We start from the raw sequence: 18,341 nt of genomic DNA on the forward strand, positions 1-18,341 counted from the left end.
TCACTATGAGTGCAGGTCTCCAGACCAACTCTTGACAGTGGTTGTATTGTTGTGCCTAACGTTTTCATTTAGGCGCACCCAGCACATAATTTTTCCTAATGTTACCTTTTTTTATCAGCTCCCATACGCATTAGTGATTTCCTAACTGTACACACATTTTCCCATCTCTTATGCTTGGAAATTTAAAAATACAAAATAAATAGAATATTGAAAAATAAAAGTTCTGCATTAGGAGTAGTGTTAAACTTTGTCACATCTTGGCTATATGCCAGTGTAAATGCCAACTGCTTCAGTATTTTGTCCTAAATCCATTCTGCTCTTGCATCTTAAGGCTGCTTGAAAGCAGCCGGGATAAGGATAGGGCTAAGGGTTGTTTTTTTTCCCTCATCCCAGTGTTCGGCACATCTGGGTGATGCTGTCAAATGTGTTTTAGCATTTTGGATGTGCTTCCATTCACAGACCCTACAACAGTCACGCAACGCCAAAACACCATCCTCATCCTGTTCACAACTCTCTCTCTGTTGCTGCTGTAGCTGACTGGGACCCACAGGCAAGTCTTACAGCTTCCGGTATTATTTGTGCTTGCCATGGTGTGATTTACACGCCAATCCGCTCAATGTGCTAACCTTAGCACCTGTTGCCAGCAGCCTAGGCCTAAGGCTTGCAATGGGGAACTTTGGTTCTACATTACATGCATCAATGCAACACATTCTCACGCCTACCTCGTCACATTCCAGATATGACATGACAGGTACCCTGGGTGTGTTGGTTGTTGAAGTTCTGGGACGCTGAGTCAAGTTCTGCCTGTTACATGCATTGCGTTCTTTCAAAATACCTTCCGTTTTCCATGTATCATGCTGTTAAGACAAATTACATAGGTTGTTAGTGAACATTTTGCTGCTAGGTCCAGTATTAACTTTTTTGCGACTTGCCATGTGCGTTAATTAGCAACATTTCTTAATTATGTTAATAGAAAATTGAATTTGTTACTTATTTACATTTCCCTAAAACCATATTGACTGTTTCAAATTAGTTGTTTATAATAACAATTTCAAGGTGACAGGGCTGGAAAAACTGGACAGGGGAATAGAGTAATGGAGACACAGCAGAGAAAAACTGGAAGAACTCCACTCCTGGTCAGTGGGAGGCAACATGTGGCCCCAGAAGCAAAGATCACAATCACTCATTTTTAACTTTATTAGTAGCATAGCCTCATGAAATTAACTTCCACGGAAAAAGACTCAATAGTAGATAGTTTAATATAAAGATCACTCCAGCTTAAGCTGTCATACAGTTTCTAGAGTCAGTGTTAGTCGGCGGTGTTGAGGTAAAAGCACGACAAATATGACTGATAGTTGAGCTGCAAAGAGCAGGATATATTATTGCTAATAGAAGTGACGTGAGGGTGTGAACGCTTTCCAGACTGACTGAAATAGGATCATAAACCAAAGCTCAATAATATGCCCCATAACACAGGTGGCTTTCCCCTTTAATCGTTTGCATGTTTCAATATTTTTTAAGGCAAAACATCACAATATCATGCCTGCTCCTACTTTCCAAGGCTCCTCGTTGGGCTTTTTGTTTTCCAACATTGTCATAGAAATGTTTTTGTTGGTCCCTTTAGATTAGCTTATCTCATTCATTTGAAAGACAGAGTCAAGTGCAGTCCTCAACACTACCAGGTGCGAAAACAAAGGGTTTGTCTGATCAAGCTTGACAGATGCAAGGTCATTGGCTACTATATCAGGATGGAAGTAATCCTCATGCTGCTCTCAGGAGGGAACAAAATGGGGATAGCCTCCAGGATTCTGTACCAGATTTTCTGAAGAGTTCTTGAAACTGCTCGGCCTGATGGAACTTGCTCCAATAGTTGTAATGCTGAGGAATGTCTGCGGTGTCAAACTCCTGAGTCTTTTCCTTGAATGTGGCAGTGTGCTACCTGTGGAGGCAAGAGTGTGGAACAGCAAATGAAGGGGGCAAAGAGGAGGGAAGGGTCCATTCCCCCGAGGAGAACAGTGGACCATGGAGAGGGACCAAACCGTCATCCAGGACCAGGCGCTCTGTGGAGACTCCTGATTGGCACTGTCTGCAGGGTGCTTTGAAGAGAACATTTCACATTAAAGCCGTAATATTACACAGCTAATTCAGTGTTTGTTTACTGTAAGAAGCCCTCTTTTCAAGAGGGTTAATTCATTTCACTCCTCACTTATACTTAGATCAGTGTGTTGATGTAAATATACCTAAGGAGGCTGAAAGGGATCCAATGAATGTCATTTTTACAGACTGACCTTGACATGCAAAAGTCATGGCACTGAGGGTCTGCGTCAAGCACAGTGCAGACGCAGCGCTGAGTCCTTGCTCCCTCGCGTTCAGTTGCTTGTCCACCGACAGCACGTCTGATTCGCTGAGGTCCTCTGTAGCTCGACATTCCATATGGCACAGTGCGTCTGAGAAGATAAAAAAAACACAGCCAGGTTTTTCAGAAAAATGTTAGATAATCGCATTCTTGGGGACTGAGAAAAAGACCCCAAAAACAAATATTTAAAGGATTACTTTATCCTAAAATTATCATTTGTATGTCAGTAACTCACGCTGTGTCACCTTGAAATCGTAAAGAAAACCTGGATAAGAAGAAACCCAAAAACGGAAAGAAATCTTAATGAAATGGAAGCGAAAATTACATCAAAACAACCATCTACAAACTCTCAAAGAACTTGTGCAGTGTATTCCAAGTCTTATTTATACAGATGTATGCTCAGTACTTCCCAAACACATGCATTTTTGCTTAATTATCGTACTATTTAAAACACTTCTGCTAAAACAGTTTGGCGCCAGGACGAGTTGTCCGCCTTGGCAAGCGCGTGCATTTAAATTCTGCTCTTGCATTCCATTGAAATCCCGCTTCCCAGCTCATTCATTGGCCAGAATGCGACAGGCTCGGGTGAATGACAACAGAACTCCTAAACAATGAACGAGCCGGGAGGCAGAATTTCAATGGAATGCAAAGCAAAGTTTGAATGCATGTGCTTGCCCAGGCGCTTTTTCACGTATGCAAAAGTGTTTTGCATATTATGACTTTAGCAAAAATGCATGTTTGGGAAGTACTGAGGATACAACTGGATGTACAAGAGTTGGACTGCACTGGACGAGTTGTGTGAGAGTTTATAAACGGATGTTTTGCTATAGTTTCACTGTTGTTAAACGTGGCCCCCTTTCACTTCAGTTCATCAAGAATTTTTTCTGTTTTTGGATTCTTTGTTCACCAAAAGGCATGCGGAAAAAAAAAAGTTTTCCTCGCAAGTTAAAGGTAAAATGGTGTGAGTAACTGATATACATGTGATAATTTTGGGCATGAACTCTTCCTTTAATAGTGATATTTTTAGAGAGTGCTCAAACATGAATCTTCTGTAGCCTCGAATCCAGTTGTCATATAGATTTTATTTTGACACCAGACAGTGAGACTACTGACAAGTTCACATTGTATAGCAGTTTAGATTTGAGTGAAAAGCCCACATGATACATGGCCTATTTCATGATGCAGACATTCTCTTTGTTTAATGTTACCTTACAAAAAGGTGTCTCAGAAGCCACACATTCAGACATTTAAAGGATCTGCATTAAGGCTGGTGTTATTATCCAGAAACACTTTTGTGTTCACTAAATCTGCCTCTTGTTTTACATTCTGTTATTGATGAAACATTTTGCCTGTGAACATTTGTTTCAAGTTAAGTGACCACTGGGTACTGGAAATGGAAAAAAACAAAGGCAGCCATAAAGTGCATAATAAACTTGAAATATATCTTCCATAGATCAAATCAAAAGTCAGAGAATCTGTGACTGTATATATCTGACTCTAAACCCAATCCCCACATCTGGATACCACTTTTAGTGCTTAGTGTAAGACTGACCACTGCTTATCTGCTCTCCATTTTCTCATTTTTCCACTTGTCTGTTTTCGACAATCTGTGGTGGATTTGAGAACAAATACAAAGGTGTTTGTGGCTTTGGGAGCTACAAGGGCCAAAGAGGAAGGAGAGCATGTTAAAACCAATCAGAGTATGCCAGCAAGATTTGTGCATAGCAGAGAGAAAGGTCTGCCTACCAGGGCAAAAATACTATCCTGATCCATCAAGTCTGTTTTCATAGTACAAATAAAATACTGACAGTAAATATATAAATGACGTTCCCCCGTAGATTTGCCAGATTATGTCAGACTGCCTGCTGCCTGCATATGATTGAGTACCTGCCGTTTCCCATGTGTTTGCCTGATCCTGCGGTCTGTTTATACAGGACTGTATACCTGCTTGACCTTAGGATGAAAGGCATTTAAACTCATATCTTTTCATTTTGAAGTAACTGCGGATCAGTGTTCTGCCTCAGTGTATCACAACAGGATCGGGGAATGCTGACATCAGCTAGTGGCTAGGAGAGCAATTTTTCTTGGAAACCTGCATTTTAAACAATATGGCAAACTGAGTAAATGCACTTTAATTATAATTGTAGTATTGGGGAGAAGTCAAAAGAGAAGGACACACAGAGGCTAAACCACAGTGTTGTGAGCCAATAAGGAGCAGCTTCTCAGGAGCATTTGGGGGGCTTCACATGACTGAAAGATGATACCCCCTCTTTGAAATTCCATGCTGAGATTTTATGAAAATTTAGTCTGGAAGAGCCAATTCTGGGAGTTTATCTTCTATCACAGTGCAGCGCTCCTGACACTATAAGTGCATATATTTGAAAACGCACCTACCTTTTTCATATCAATGTTGCAGTAACTTTCAATATCCTACTCAGTCTTAAAACTATGTCAATTTGCCTCAACTTGCTAAGCCATAATGAAGTGCGCTGTTTAGTTTAAACAGCCAACAGCAGAGTTGGCACAGGAAGAAAGAGGAAGAAAGAATGCTTTCCTACTGTCTTGCCAGTGGTTTTAATATGCGGCTACAAGGTGGCAAAAACAGATTCCTTCAAACAAGTATGTGTTGGAAATTATGTGTTAGAGTATTGTCACTAATCTGCGGTGTGCTAGGCCACATGTTGAACACACTTAGCCACAAGTGTGAGAAGCGGCTGCACACTGTGATTATTCCAAATGGTCATGTTTACTTTTCTTCACCTGCAGAGCTAACATAAATAACTCATGATGTGCAGTTGGTGTACGTCTGGACAGGCCCCTGGCTTTTGGGGTTCAGATCATGACTGCGTTAGGGGCACAAAATTATCAATAACGCCTTAATTATATTGCCCTCTTCAGTGTTTGTACATACACGACAGCATAAGCTGTTTACGCCACAGGTCAGCTCTGTCTCTCTCTAAAGAAAAAGCTAATTAATCTAAATTGTGAGTTATTTATTTATTTATTTTTAATGAATTCTTTCAGTTTTGTCTAAAAGCAGACTAAAGAGCATCAACAAAACAATCCAGTTTAACACAAATTCACACCACAACACATTAAAACTCCATCTAAACACATCCAGCCCAAGTGAACGCTGACCTCATCAGCCCCTTTAGACTACTAGGTTTGTAAGCCAGATGTCTCTGATCTCGGTCGATTCAGTGTCACAACTTAATCCTTCTAGTATTTTAACTGCTCAGCTCATGACAGAGAAGTTATCCAGTTGCTACATCTGTTATCAATGATTCTTGTTCATGTTTGCCTCAAACTTGTGAGTGCTTAGAAACAGGATTCGACTTTGGATGGATTACTGAATGGGCTGACCAGGCACAGGTCGAGGGGCCCAAAGTGCAAGGGGCCCTTCTGGCTTTCACCTGCGAAATGCAACTCAAACACATACTGACCACGAAGTGATTCAATAAAGAGATGCAAAGGAACTACAAAGACATACAAAAAATACCCTAAAAAATGACACAAAGTCTGTATGCCGTGCTCCTGTGAATGGTGGCAGAGGCGTTGGGGTCTTTTACATATGCCCAGGGGCTTGTCTCATAATCGGCCCATGCTCAGACATTCCTCAGACATCTCCCTCACTCCCCCCTGTCAAAACCGCACTCAAAACCTGTCTATTTAAATCCTATAATCTGTGAAGTATTAGTCGCCCCTTCCTTTTTTCATTGTTATAGGCTAGTTGGTTTTAAACTGTTAATGCTTTTACTGCTTTGTTACTGTGGTTATTACTGTAAAAAGTGCCTTTGAGTACCCTTTAACATATACCATTCATAATTACATTGTTTTTTATTATAAACCATGGATTTAGACACAATACCGGTGCATTTGAAGCATGCGCAACTGGAGTAAGTCTTTCGATCATGGTGCAAGAACCACTGATTAAGACATCAAGCTGTCACAAATGCAACCTAATTTCCGCATTCTGATTCAGTTTTGCCAGGGGCACAGGAGCACAGATTGTAGCCTTTTTATCTTTATGCTTATTCTTCTTACTATTAGATTAACATTTTTGTGTGTTTAAAACACATAATTAGAGGTTGCAATAATAATCTCCACCTATGTGTTTTTAGACTGTGACCTTATAGAGTGAGTTAGATTGTGCTGGGCTTGCCATCACTTGAACCGTGACTGCGTCTGGCGCCCCAGGGAAGCATTTACCGGGCGTGACTTGCTACACTGTGTTGGCTTATTGACAAACCAGCCACATGCCAATCTGCGTTTTAAATATTCTTAATAGCAGCTTCTAATCCCCACTGACAAAAAAAAAAAAAGATATTGTGCAAGCCCGGAGATGCTTGCACAATATAGTAGCACGTCCGGGTGGATCACAGGAGAATTAAAGATGTTCTTGTTTTAAGTGAACAGAGCATATCTTACTCGGGAGTGTTGATCCAGATGATATCCAAGTGGCAGTAGTAGACGCACTCTTTATCCTTGTAGGAATAACAGGTGCAGCGCTTAGACCTGGACTTTCCCTCTGCTGCCTCAGACAGCTGTGAACCCGCGGGTCTCCCGGTGCCAATCACCCTGCTGGAGGCTGGGAGACCACCGGGGCTGACCTCGGATGTGACCGTGAAGGCACCTTGTGTAGCAGAGAAACATGTTAGGAAAAAAAGTGATGACCAAGTTAATAAATGAATGAGTAGTTTAGTTGCCGACAGTAAACGTACCCTGTAAGAGAATTAACGCCAAGATTTTGAAAAGCATCATTTCGGCGAGGATGGATAGTATCCTTGTTATGTCAGATATTCCCAAAGTGAATCATAGCCCGATGAGGATGCAGCGCACTTGTCAAATTAATCTCCCTCCAGCACCGAGTAAAAATCCATTAACTTGAGCGTCGATGTCCACGTGCAGTTCATCTCATACGGTCCACGCGTCAAATAACGGATCAGAGGATGTTTGTCGCGCGCTTCCTTTCATATTTATGGCGTGTCGTCGTAAATCACACCTGTAGCACGCACACCGGGGTGAGAGGAAACTGCGGTTTCCCGTAAAACAAATTGCTCTCCAGTCACACGGCGCTGTGTAGAGACGATCTGTGGAGCGCACAGACAGATACGATGCTCCTCTAACGACTTCTCTGTCTAAACGCCCGGAATCAAAGGTAGAGAGCTTTGGAGAGGCTTGGGTACACGCCCACGCCTGCCATAACAACCACTTAGTCAAATGCACCGTGTGTGTGCACTGAGATGAACTACTTGAGTTCCTGCTGTTGCATAACTATGTGTAACCTAAAATATAGGAGACTTGTCTTGTTTAAAGATAATAAAAGTTATCAGTCAGCAACACTTTAACAGCATAGACCTTTATATTGTCTTAAACACTACACATTAACCCAACTTTATGATGATGAGGCATTTATCTCTTTTAGAATTTAGCCTACTTACAAACACTTAATTATTTGATTATTATTCATTTATTTTATTTATTTAACAGGGACAATGCACCGCTACTTTTTATCTGTAGTCCCTGGGCAGGAAACAGAAAATAACTCCTCTGCTAAAAGACACTATTATATAAAAAAACACAGTTACAAAATAGAACATGTTCATGACACAATGGCTTCAGCAATAACAATAGCAAGACAACACACCATCAGGTCATCGCAACAATAAAAACAGCAACAACAATAGAACTTGCATGAAGATTTCATATTGTTATATCAAGTGTTTCAGTTCATTTAGCCGTGATTTTATCCTGAATTTAAAACCAGCAAAGTCTTATCTCACTTGGTACTGAGTTCCAATAGTCTGTAGCTCTAACAAAGACCGAAGACTGATTCACCAAACTGCACAGTCGCCTCTGTTGGTCATCCATAGATGTCCTCCCATTGTCTGAGCGCAGTTGTATGAACTCTTTTAATGGAGGAGCAGCCAGATCATTAATCACTTTGTACACTAGACTGGCATCAGCAAGGCACCAAAAGCTGTCAAAGGTCAGTAGGTTATGCCTTTGAAGAGCTTGGTCTCACTCCGAAGTCATCAAAATCCAGCAAGGAAAAAAGCCATCCTTTATTGTCAGCATGATACGTGGCAGGTTGCCGTTATAGTTTTGTTTTGCCTTGGTCCAGCAGTGTCAGGGAGAAACACGGTGGGACAAGGACAAAAGTTAAGGTGGCGAAAGTCCAAATGGGGCAGGTGGGAAGGGCGGTGGATGGGTGTAACAAACACGGACTTTCACCCGGGAGAGTGGTGTTTTTGTCCTGTAAGATTCTAAAGCTAAACCCTGTTATTTTTTTCCTAAACCTAACTACGTGTTTTTGTTACCTAAACCCAACTACGAGCATTAGTTGTTGAAGGAAAAAAATTGCGGTGTTGTGCTGACAAAGTACTTTTATTTTGAAAGAGACTGTATGTAAACGTTAAATTTACTCTGAAAACAGAAGTGTATTTTGAAAGAAGACAATGCATGTAACAGGCAGAGCTTGACACAGTGTCCCAGAACGTCAACAACAAACGCACCCAGGGTACCTTGCACGTTGCATGAGGACGTGGAAAGTCCATGGCCAAATGTCAATATGTGACGAGGTCAGAGTGAGAATGTGTTGCTTTGAATGATGTCACAGTGAGAGTGAGAAAAAAGGGGGAAAAAAAGGGGAAAAAAATGAAAGGAAAAAAATAAAAAAAATAATGATGTCACAGTGGTGATAGATTTAGATTAAATAAAAAATATTTTTTTTGTCCAGTACCTTGAGTGTTTGTTTGTAAAGTCTTTGCAGTGGAGCTAGTGTTGTTTTCCAGCTTATGACCAGCTTGTAATGCAGTATGAAATATGTGAAAAAATCATTGAATGCATGTATATTTTTGCCGCATCTAAGGGGAGTTGGTTTCGAATAAACCTAAAGTTCCTTAAATTGAATTTTACAGTTTTGCACACCTGCTTCACATGCCTCTTAAAAGTCAGCTATAAATCAGTACTTATTCCTAGATATTTAAAATGTGACACAGTCTGGATCCTTCCTCCTTTTACAATCTGGCTGACCTCTTTTTTTCCTAATATAAAAATACATCCAAGCAGTTTTACCTACATGTAGGTCAGGCCACACTCAGACAGTCAGCTGGAAATTTTGGCTATTGCTGCTGTTAATTTAACTGCCATTTCACATCTGTCTTTCCCATGTGCGAGGATGACCATGTCATTTGTGTACATTTGGGTTTTTTACTTCAGGGGTGGCAGATCATTAATATATGGACTAAACAAAAGAGGTCCCAAGATTGAGCCTTGTGGAACACCAACAGAGCAATCAATAAACAACGAGGTCCTGTTCCCAACTCTAGTACATTGTCTTCTTATAGTGAGATAGGACTCTATCCATTTCACTGCATCAACAGAGAATTAAAAGCACAGGTGCACGCAGCACATGCACAAACACACCTCACATCTGTAATCACAGATGCTCCAAAATGGGAATGTGGAAAATGGGGTTATGCAAACACCTATAAATGAGCACCTGTCTGTTATAGAAGAGTCAGTTTGGGAATAATTACAGCTTGCCCCTAAGGTAAAGATGAGGGGCTGCCTCTCAAGTTCCTTAATGAAGGTACTTTTACCTAACATGCCTGGACAGTGGAGACTGAAGGGTCAGTGCTACAGTGACCCAGAGGAACTGTTTTGAGAACATGTAAAGGCTCTCATCATTTCTGAGGATAAACTCATGGAACAGTTTCCAAGGTTACAGGGTCGATCTATTATTACTTTCCGGCAGTTATGGTTTTGAGGTTTGTAACCCTTCTGATCTGGACAAAATCGCCCCAAGGCCATTGACACAGTGCTGCTGCCAAAAGGATTGATTTCCCTCAACAGTCCATCTGCAATATTACTTTGTTTGTTTTTAGGGAGAGCTATAGGCTATATGCAAAGTGTTTCAAGTTTCTCATTAATCATGGTCAGATGATGTTTAAGCAGTTATGGTTAATTTTTTTACTTGCATTTCTGTTTTAGTATTGTGCACATTGTTTTCTTAACTGTGGGAATATACAGTATAAGTTAATTTTGCTTTTAAATGGTGTCATAAAAAAATAAAATGTAATTGATATACTGTGGCAGGAAAATCTGTAGTTTATTAGAGGTCTCTGGGGGCTGGGCCTGTTTTTATAGTAAATGGCTGTTGACTTTTAGTGTGATTGTCTAAAAGTTTTTTCAGTGACTAATGACTACAATTAGACTTTACAGAAAGCCAGAGTCTCTACAAATCTTTATCATTATTTTGGGAACAAGGACACAGGCTCAGGGGAGTGACTATAGGCCTATTTCTTTCTTTCTTTCTTTCTTTCTTTCTTTCTTTCTTTCTTTTCATCCATAAGATTCCCAAATATAGTTGTATGAGTTCCTGCTGAAGTTTCTCTTCATCATTACACTAATCTGCACAAAGGTCTGCAGTTGATCCTGGGGTGTTTTGCCTTTGGATTCAGATGTTGCCTTTCAACAGCTTTTGACAAAATAAGAGTCAATGCCAGTGAAACTTTCCATTGTGAGGCCGAACAATCTTAATTCATCAGTCAGCCAAAATGATCATCTGTGTTGAATTCTTCGGTTCAGGAATATGAAATCATCACTTGACAAGGACCTGGTAGCTCACAGAGGACTGGCATAGTGGACAGCGGAATTGGACTACCTGTCCCACAGATGAAGAACACTCCAGGATGCAGGCAGAGGTGTGCCAAAAACACCAGCAAAATTTCACAAGACCCCTGTAAATAATACAAAAACAATTTCACAGGTTTTTGGACAGATGAGACAAAGATCATCTTGTTTCAGTATGATGATTGCATGGCCACACAGGCAGCTCCAAAACAGCTCAAGCAGCCAGACATCCTACAGAGACGAGATCAGAGCCTTGACATCTTGGTGCCAGGACAACAACATTCATCTCAACATCAACAAAGCTAAGGAGCTAATTGTGTGCTGTGGGAAGCAAGAGGGAGAAGGACATGCCCTCATCTCCATCACAGGACTACAGTGGAGAGAGTCACCAGTTTCAGGTTCCTCTGGGTTCAAATAAGATGTCTTGCAGTCATCACCGAGATTGCAAGACAACAGCTCTTCTTCCTCCCCAGGCTGAGGACAGTCAACATGTACTCCAGGATACTCTGCATCTTCTATAGATGCACCATCGAGAGTATCATGACAGGCTGCCTCACCACCTGGTGTGGCAGTTGCACCACCCTCTACCCTAAGGCATGACATAAGGTGATGAAAACTGCCCAGCACATTAGGGTGGAACTGCCATCCATGAAGGTCTTCTACACCCAGCGGAGCAGGGTGTAGAAGTTGAAGTTGAAAATATTATCAAAGACCCCAATCACCAGACACAGATGGTACAACAGCATCCAGTTTGGTGCCACCAGGTTCAGGGACAGCTTCGGAGACGACTGCTTTCCTTTAAATGTTGTGCATATGATAAATTACCTGAACTTGAACTTGAAGTGAAAAGCATGGGGGGATAAAAAGCTCATAATTCAGGGCACACTGCCTCATCTCTCAGACATTAAGGAGGAGGAAGTCACGCTGCAGGACAATAACCCTCAGCATTGGCCACACAACCAATGTGTTTTTTAAGTCTAAACAATATTGACCAATCACGCCGATCACCTGACTTCAATAAGATTTAGCATGTGTTTCTCTTACTTGCGGCCAGACAAGCTGACAAGCAAAAGAATATGAGGTGTTTCATGATATATGTGAGACATAGACCGCAAGGAGTCAGTGACTGATTTGCACCCACATAAAATGCCAATCAGATTACATAAGGAACCCAGCCCTGCCCGCCTCCTGGCACTACAGGACTGCAAGTTAAATTTTTAAAGGGACATTTACAACATCCTGAAACCCAAGAGGGTGTCAATAAAATGTTGGTCAAATTATTTTGAAGTTGTTTAAAATTCAATGTAACTCATTTTAATTGATCCAACCACTGTGGGATATGAGTTTGTGTATGCTGGCTGAGGGAATGATAGAGGCTGAATTGGAACGCCTGCAGGAATTTGTGTGAACATTGTGTACACATAGGAAAAGTGAAAAAAGGCCAGCAGGAGGTTTTATGAGGGTGCACCTACAGTTCTCAGATCACTGTTATGAAAACAAACTTAACTCACTGAGCTTCCAACTCCAATTTCCTTTTACTTTGTGTTGCCTCCTGGGGCGGTCATTATATCAAACACTAGACTGCCATAAAAGACTGGAACAGAGGAAACCTGTAATATTCTTGTCTGACAATACTATTTCTCCATCTCATGTGGACATAATTATGCAAAGATTAACTGATAGATGTAGCATGCAAATCCAAATGTAAGCATTTGAGATAAAAGTCTTTCCTGCTGAGTTTGAAGTATACATCCTCATACACACACACAGATAAACTTTAAACATAGAAAAGGCAAATGCACTGACATGAAACCAATACAAACTGTTATGGAAAGATTGTGGCTTTTATTTAGAAGATTTGGCCATGCCGTTTACCTTCTCATTCCCTGGGTTATATACAGCAAGTGTCCTGGATTTGTACTTTGCTACTGAGGCATCCAGTAAACCTAAATCTGTCTGACTCATGAATGCCCTCTGCTTTCTTCCCAAATTCCCCAAGGCCTGAGTTTTGTGCCATACCCCAATTCCCTGGCACATTCCCCAAGCTAGGAAAAAGAGAGAATTCCAGATAAATGGAGACCATATTCTGTTTTCTTTCTCCTGACCAGAGTTGTTGAGACAGAACACTTAAAGCAGATTGACCATGTGTGGGGAAGAGGTCACATGACACATGCATGCTTTCAAGGTATCATTCTTGTTGCTTCTGTGAAGGACCTAGTCTGGTTAATCTGATACTGCAGTGAGAATTCATATGATAACAGATGGTTATTTACACTCAAAAATGTAAATGCACAATAAAAACATTTCCATGGATACATTAGTTTGGCAAAACTGATCAAGGCAATAAAACGGATTGAGGTAAATAAAAGGCCTCGTTTCATTAGATCTCCCTCACGTTATTTTTTCATTTCATTATGCAGCACATTTTACAACCTAAGTTTTTTAACCTCATGTTCATTAGTATTGCCATTATAAAAATCCTCTGTACGCCTACCATGTTTTGCCAATAGAGAACTGATATGTCATATGTCAGCATATACACTCATGGATGGATTACTGAACGCACTTACCAGGCACAGGGGCCCAAAGTGTCAGGGGGTCCCCTGGCCTTCACTTGCAAAATCTCAAATGTCCAATTAATACATACCAACCAAGAACAGACTCAAAATGATCACAAATAGATGCAAAGTAACTGCAAAGAGACACTATGGGCTGGAGAACCACAAAAAGACACAAAATGACTAATAACATATACAAAACAACCACAAAGAGACATAAAATGACTATGAAGAGACACAACACAACCACAAAGAGACACAAAATGATTACAAAGAGACACAAAATTACCTTAATAAGATACAAAATGCCCTCAAGAAAACAATAACAACTACTAAAAGACAAAACAACCACAAAGAGACACAAAATGACTATGAAGAAACACCACACAACCACAAAGAGACAAAAAATGATTACAAAGAGACACAAAATTACATCAATAAGATAGAAAATGACACCAAAGAAACCAAAAATGACTACAAAAAGACAAAACAACCACAAAGAGACACCAAATGAGTACAAAGAGACACAAAATTACCTTCACGAGACAAAAAATGCCCTCAAGGAAATCAAAAACTACACAAAGACAGAACAACCACAATGACACACAAAACGACAACAAAGAGACATAAAACAACAAAAGAGACACCAAATGACCTCAATAAGACACAAAATTACCTAAAAGAAACCAAAAAAGACTACAAAAGACAAACAACGACAAGGAGACACAAAATTACTAGAAAGCTACTTGTGGTCCCTAAAGTCTCCAAAAGTAGGTCAGGAGCCAGAGCCTTCAGCTATCAGGCTCCTCTCCTGTGGAATCATCTTCCTGTTACGGTCCGGGAGGCAGACACCGTCTCCACATTTAAGACTAGACTTAAGACTTTCCTTTTTGATAAAGCTTATAGTTAGGGCTGGCTCAGGCTTGCCTTGTACCAGCCCCTAGTTAGGCTGACTTAGGCTTAGTCTGCCGGGGGACCTCCTATAATACACCAAGCACCTTCTCTCCTTCTCTCTCTCTCTCTCCCTCTCTCTCTCTCTTTTGCTAACACTCATATCCTGTTACTGCATGTTGCTAACTCGGTTGTACTGCATGTCACTAACTCGGCCTATTCTCCGGAGCCTTTGTGCTCAACTGTCTCTCAGGTTAACTCATATCGCAGTGGTGCCTGGATGGTGTGACGTGTGTGGTTGTGCTGCTGCTGTGGTCCTGCCAGATGCCTCCTGCTGCTGCTGTTATCATTAGTCATACTTCTACTGTTAGTATACACATATGATTATTGTCACATATGTATACTATCAGATATTAATATATACTTTCTACATATTGTACCATAATAGCCGGAATTAGAATTATAATATTATTACTCTAATTAATGTTGTTGTAAGCTACTGTCATTACCGTCTGTCCTGCATCCCTCTCTCTCTGTCTCTGTCTCTCTTTCTGTCTCCCCTTCTGTCTTATTGTGTCATACAGATTAGTATTAATTCATCATGTTGATCTGTTCTGTATGACATCTGTTGCACATCTGTCCATCCTGGAAGAGGGATCCCTCCTCAGCTGCTCTTCCTGAGGTTTCTACTGGTTTTTTTTTCCCCATTAAAGGTTTTTTATTAGTTTTTCCTTATCCGCTGCGAGGGTCCTAAGGACAGAAGGATGTTGTATGCTGTAAAGCCCTCTGAGGCAAATTGTGATTTGTGATATTAGGCTTTATACATAAAATTGATTGATTGATTGATTGATTGATTGATTGATACAAAGTAACACAAAACGTCAAAAAAAACAAAATCCACAAAATTGCTTCAAAGAGACAAAAAATGACCTCAGTAACACATAGAACTACGTCAACCAGCCCCAAATGACTACAAAAAGACACAGAACAACCTCAAGCGGACACAAAACTACAAAAAGATGCATAAGGACTACAAAGAGACAAAAACAGCCATTGCTCCTGGTGGGGCCCTTTGCATATTTGTGCTCAGGGGCCTACTGTCTCATTATTCACTCATGGAGATATGTCCACATTCTGCCTGCCAATTATCCACTCATGGAGATATGTCCACTGTCTGCCTGCCAACATCTGCTTGTAAAGTGTTGATTACCGCATAGCGGAGGGAAACTCATTGCGGCGGATTCTCAGATATTCTGGGAGACGTGGGAATGTACTACATTTCAGGAGGATTCCAGCTACCACTCTGTCCTGTTTTTCTTGGCCTCCCCTCATGTTTTAGCAGAAAACATTTAGGGTGTGCAGAACCTGGGGATTTGCGGAGTCATTACCCCCGGAGTGCTTTGGAGCTACTGAGGTAGGGAGCATAGAAACAATAAACAGGTGGCATTAACATCTCAGAGGCTGCAGAAGTGTAAGCCCATTGAAATTAACACGAGGAACTGAGATATAAAACAGCTCTTCACACTGATTAGGGGAAAAAAATCAAGCACAGAAAGGAAGTTGATTTCCACTGCGATACAGAGCCACTGTTACATGAAAAGTTTTTTTTTTTTGTCAATAGAAAAAGCCACACTACCTGCTCTGTATTTCTGCCCTTCCCCCTTAAAGACCAGGATCATGTTTATCACTTCCTGTATTTATCAGTGGGACATACTCAATTAGATTAAATTAGAGGATACTACTGCACACAGACACTTGAAAACGCCTTTTATAAAGACAATAATTTTCTGACATTTTGTCAGTCATGTTCAAACTCTTAACTTGTTGTTAAGTATACAGAATGATGATACGCAGGACGGCACTGATCTGTCATGTGCCAATGGTGGGTTGGACCTCAAACTGCCATTTCCTTGCAAATTATAGTGTACAGATGGCATTTATCAACTCAATGGCAATGGCCTCTTTTGCCCTTTTGTGCTTCAAAGCTTCATCCTTACTTACGTTTGCTTCCTTGACCTGATCTGTGACATACCAGGCATGTTTCCTCTTTATGTGGAGAGGTGCTTTGAACAGAAACATTTACGACCGAGCTGAACTTTCCACCATACAGCACATCATTCCAAGGTGAGGATTATCGCTGTAACTCAGAGAGATGCCTCCATTATGAGTAACAGCTGATGCCCCTGGATACCACAGATTTCCTGCTTTGTGGTTGCCATTAAGGAGCAAATAGTTCACCGGGACTGATGATTATCACCTACTGGGAATTGTATGCCTTGCGGGATGCTTCACAGTAAGTAGTGATGTTGAGATTTATGCAAATCCCACACCATGGCAAAATCAGCATTGTCAAACTGAGCCAGTTATTGAGGGCTTTCTAAAGAAAAATCTAGATTTAAAATGACCACTTAAATAGGAAAATAAATTTGGAAGTTAATTTTAAACCCATGGGGTTAATCCTTTAAAAACAATTTGGATTCCAGGATACTGGTTTGTTTTTTTCATGTTGCATGAGGAACAAAACATATTTGGTCAGCCAAAAAGATAAGCATAATAGGTGCAGCTACTACTGATATAAATTCTCTGAAGGGATGACTGCCAAACCATAAACATTTGCACAAGCACAAATGCAGGAAATCTGCCTCACAATAAAAACTTGCAGAGAGGTCGGCCTGATCGGCACCTATGGTTTAACTGATTATAGGGCTTAAGATACAGAGTTTTACAGAGGCTAGGTTCTGAAAGACAAAGGGGAGGGGGGAATTCTTAAGGACTAAACCACTGTCTCTCATGAAACATACAGCACTGAATTTGAACATGGAATTTGTAGAGGTGACGTAAATGTAAATTCCTGGCATTGAAAGCAATAGCATTTTAATGCAGGGATAAAGCAGTAACTTTACTATGTTGTGTTTAAGAACAAGGGCGTGGTGTTGTTGGCTGAAATCTCTTTCTTTCTGCAACATTAGAAATATCTGAATAACTGTGAGCAGCTGAGAAATGTCAACTTTTGGCTTAGATACATGGGTGACCTTTAAACACAAGTTTCTTTCCATCATTAAGCTCTGATTTTATTGAATTTGTCACAGTACTTTTTCACTTATTTAAAGATAAGGTTTCAGGAAAATGTGATATAAATGTATTTGGATACTCCATCATTTATTAATCACCCACATGCCAAAGCTTGATATTTTGACTGATTGCTGCAATCACATTTTTGTTTATTCCATCCGACCATCATTAGATATGACATGCACAGCTGATAGGAGATAGAAATTTTAGTTGAGTGTTTTTTGGAGACTATATAAAGATGCGTGTAGAGCTCTGCTGCAGCAAACATGATCAAAGGAAGAGTAAATTTTTCTTCTCTGATGCTTGCCCAAGCAGATGATGTTGATGAAATTTGAAAGAAACGGATGCCATCTTATAGCCAGCTGTTTTTGATATAGATATATCATCACTGCACTGCCTCATTTCTGTTCTTCATCTTTGCTATCATCAGAAATACTACCGAATTCCTATATGTTTGTAGAAAATCAGTTCTTCAATTATATGTTTTGTTTCGTGTTTGCTGTTATTTTCATGAAATTACCCTTAAAAAGCAGTTGTTTCCCACAGCTCATATGCATAGGGAAGTTTTGAAACAGGATTCTGGCTCAGTTAGTAAAGCGATCCTGTTATTACACTGAGAAGTTCTGGCTTATGTTCTTTACTTCTGCGGACACCTCGGTAGGTAGCCAAACCATATTCAATTTAAAGCCCTCTTAACTCTAGCCTGTTGTGATTATTTATGTCAGAGTTAAAGTACGCTTGATTGTTTGACTAGTGGTGGGTGGCTGAAGAAGAAAAAAAGGCACAGAAACAGCACAGGAGACGGTAATCTACCCATTTATTTGGCT

At 40.5% G+C, this 18,341-nt stretch overlaps 1 protein-coding gene across 1 annotated transcript; it reads right to left on the reverse strand.

Annotated features, from left to right (window-relative positions):
* Positions 1 to 1,179: 1,179 nt before the first annotated feature.
* On the reverse strand, positions 1,180 to 7,505 carry edn3b (endothelin 3b). The gene is made up of 4 exons (XM_033628300.2): positions 7,078 to 7,505; positions 6,785 to 6,989; positions 2,289 to 2,447; positions 1,180 to 2,096 (listed from the first exon to the last, which is right to left on the reverse strand). Exons 1-4 carry the CDS (start codon positions 7,115 to 7,117, stop codon positions 2,042 to 2,044), a joined length of 459 nt encoding a protein of 152 aa, XP_033484191.1. The 5' UTR covers positions 7,118 to 7,505; the 3' UTR covers positions 1,180 to 2,041.
* Positions 7,506 to 18,341: the final 10,836 nt, after the last annotated feature.

Source organism: Epinephelus lanceolatus, chromosome 8, assembly GCF_041903045.1.
Source record: "Epinephelus lanceolatus isolate andai-2023 chromosome 8, ASM4190304v1, whole genome shotgun sequence".
NCBI lineage: Eukaryota > Metazoa > Chordata > Actinopteri > Perciformes > Serranidae > Epinephelus > Epinephelus lanceolatus.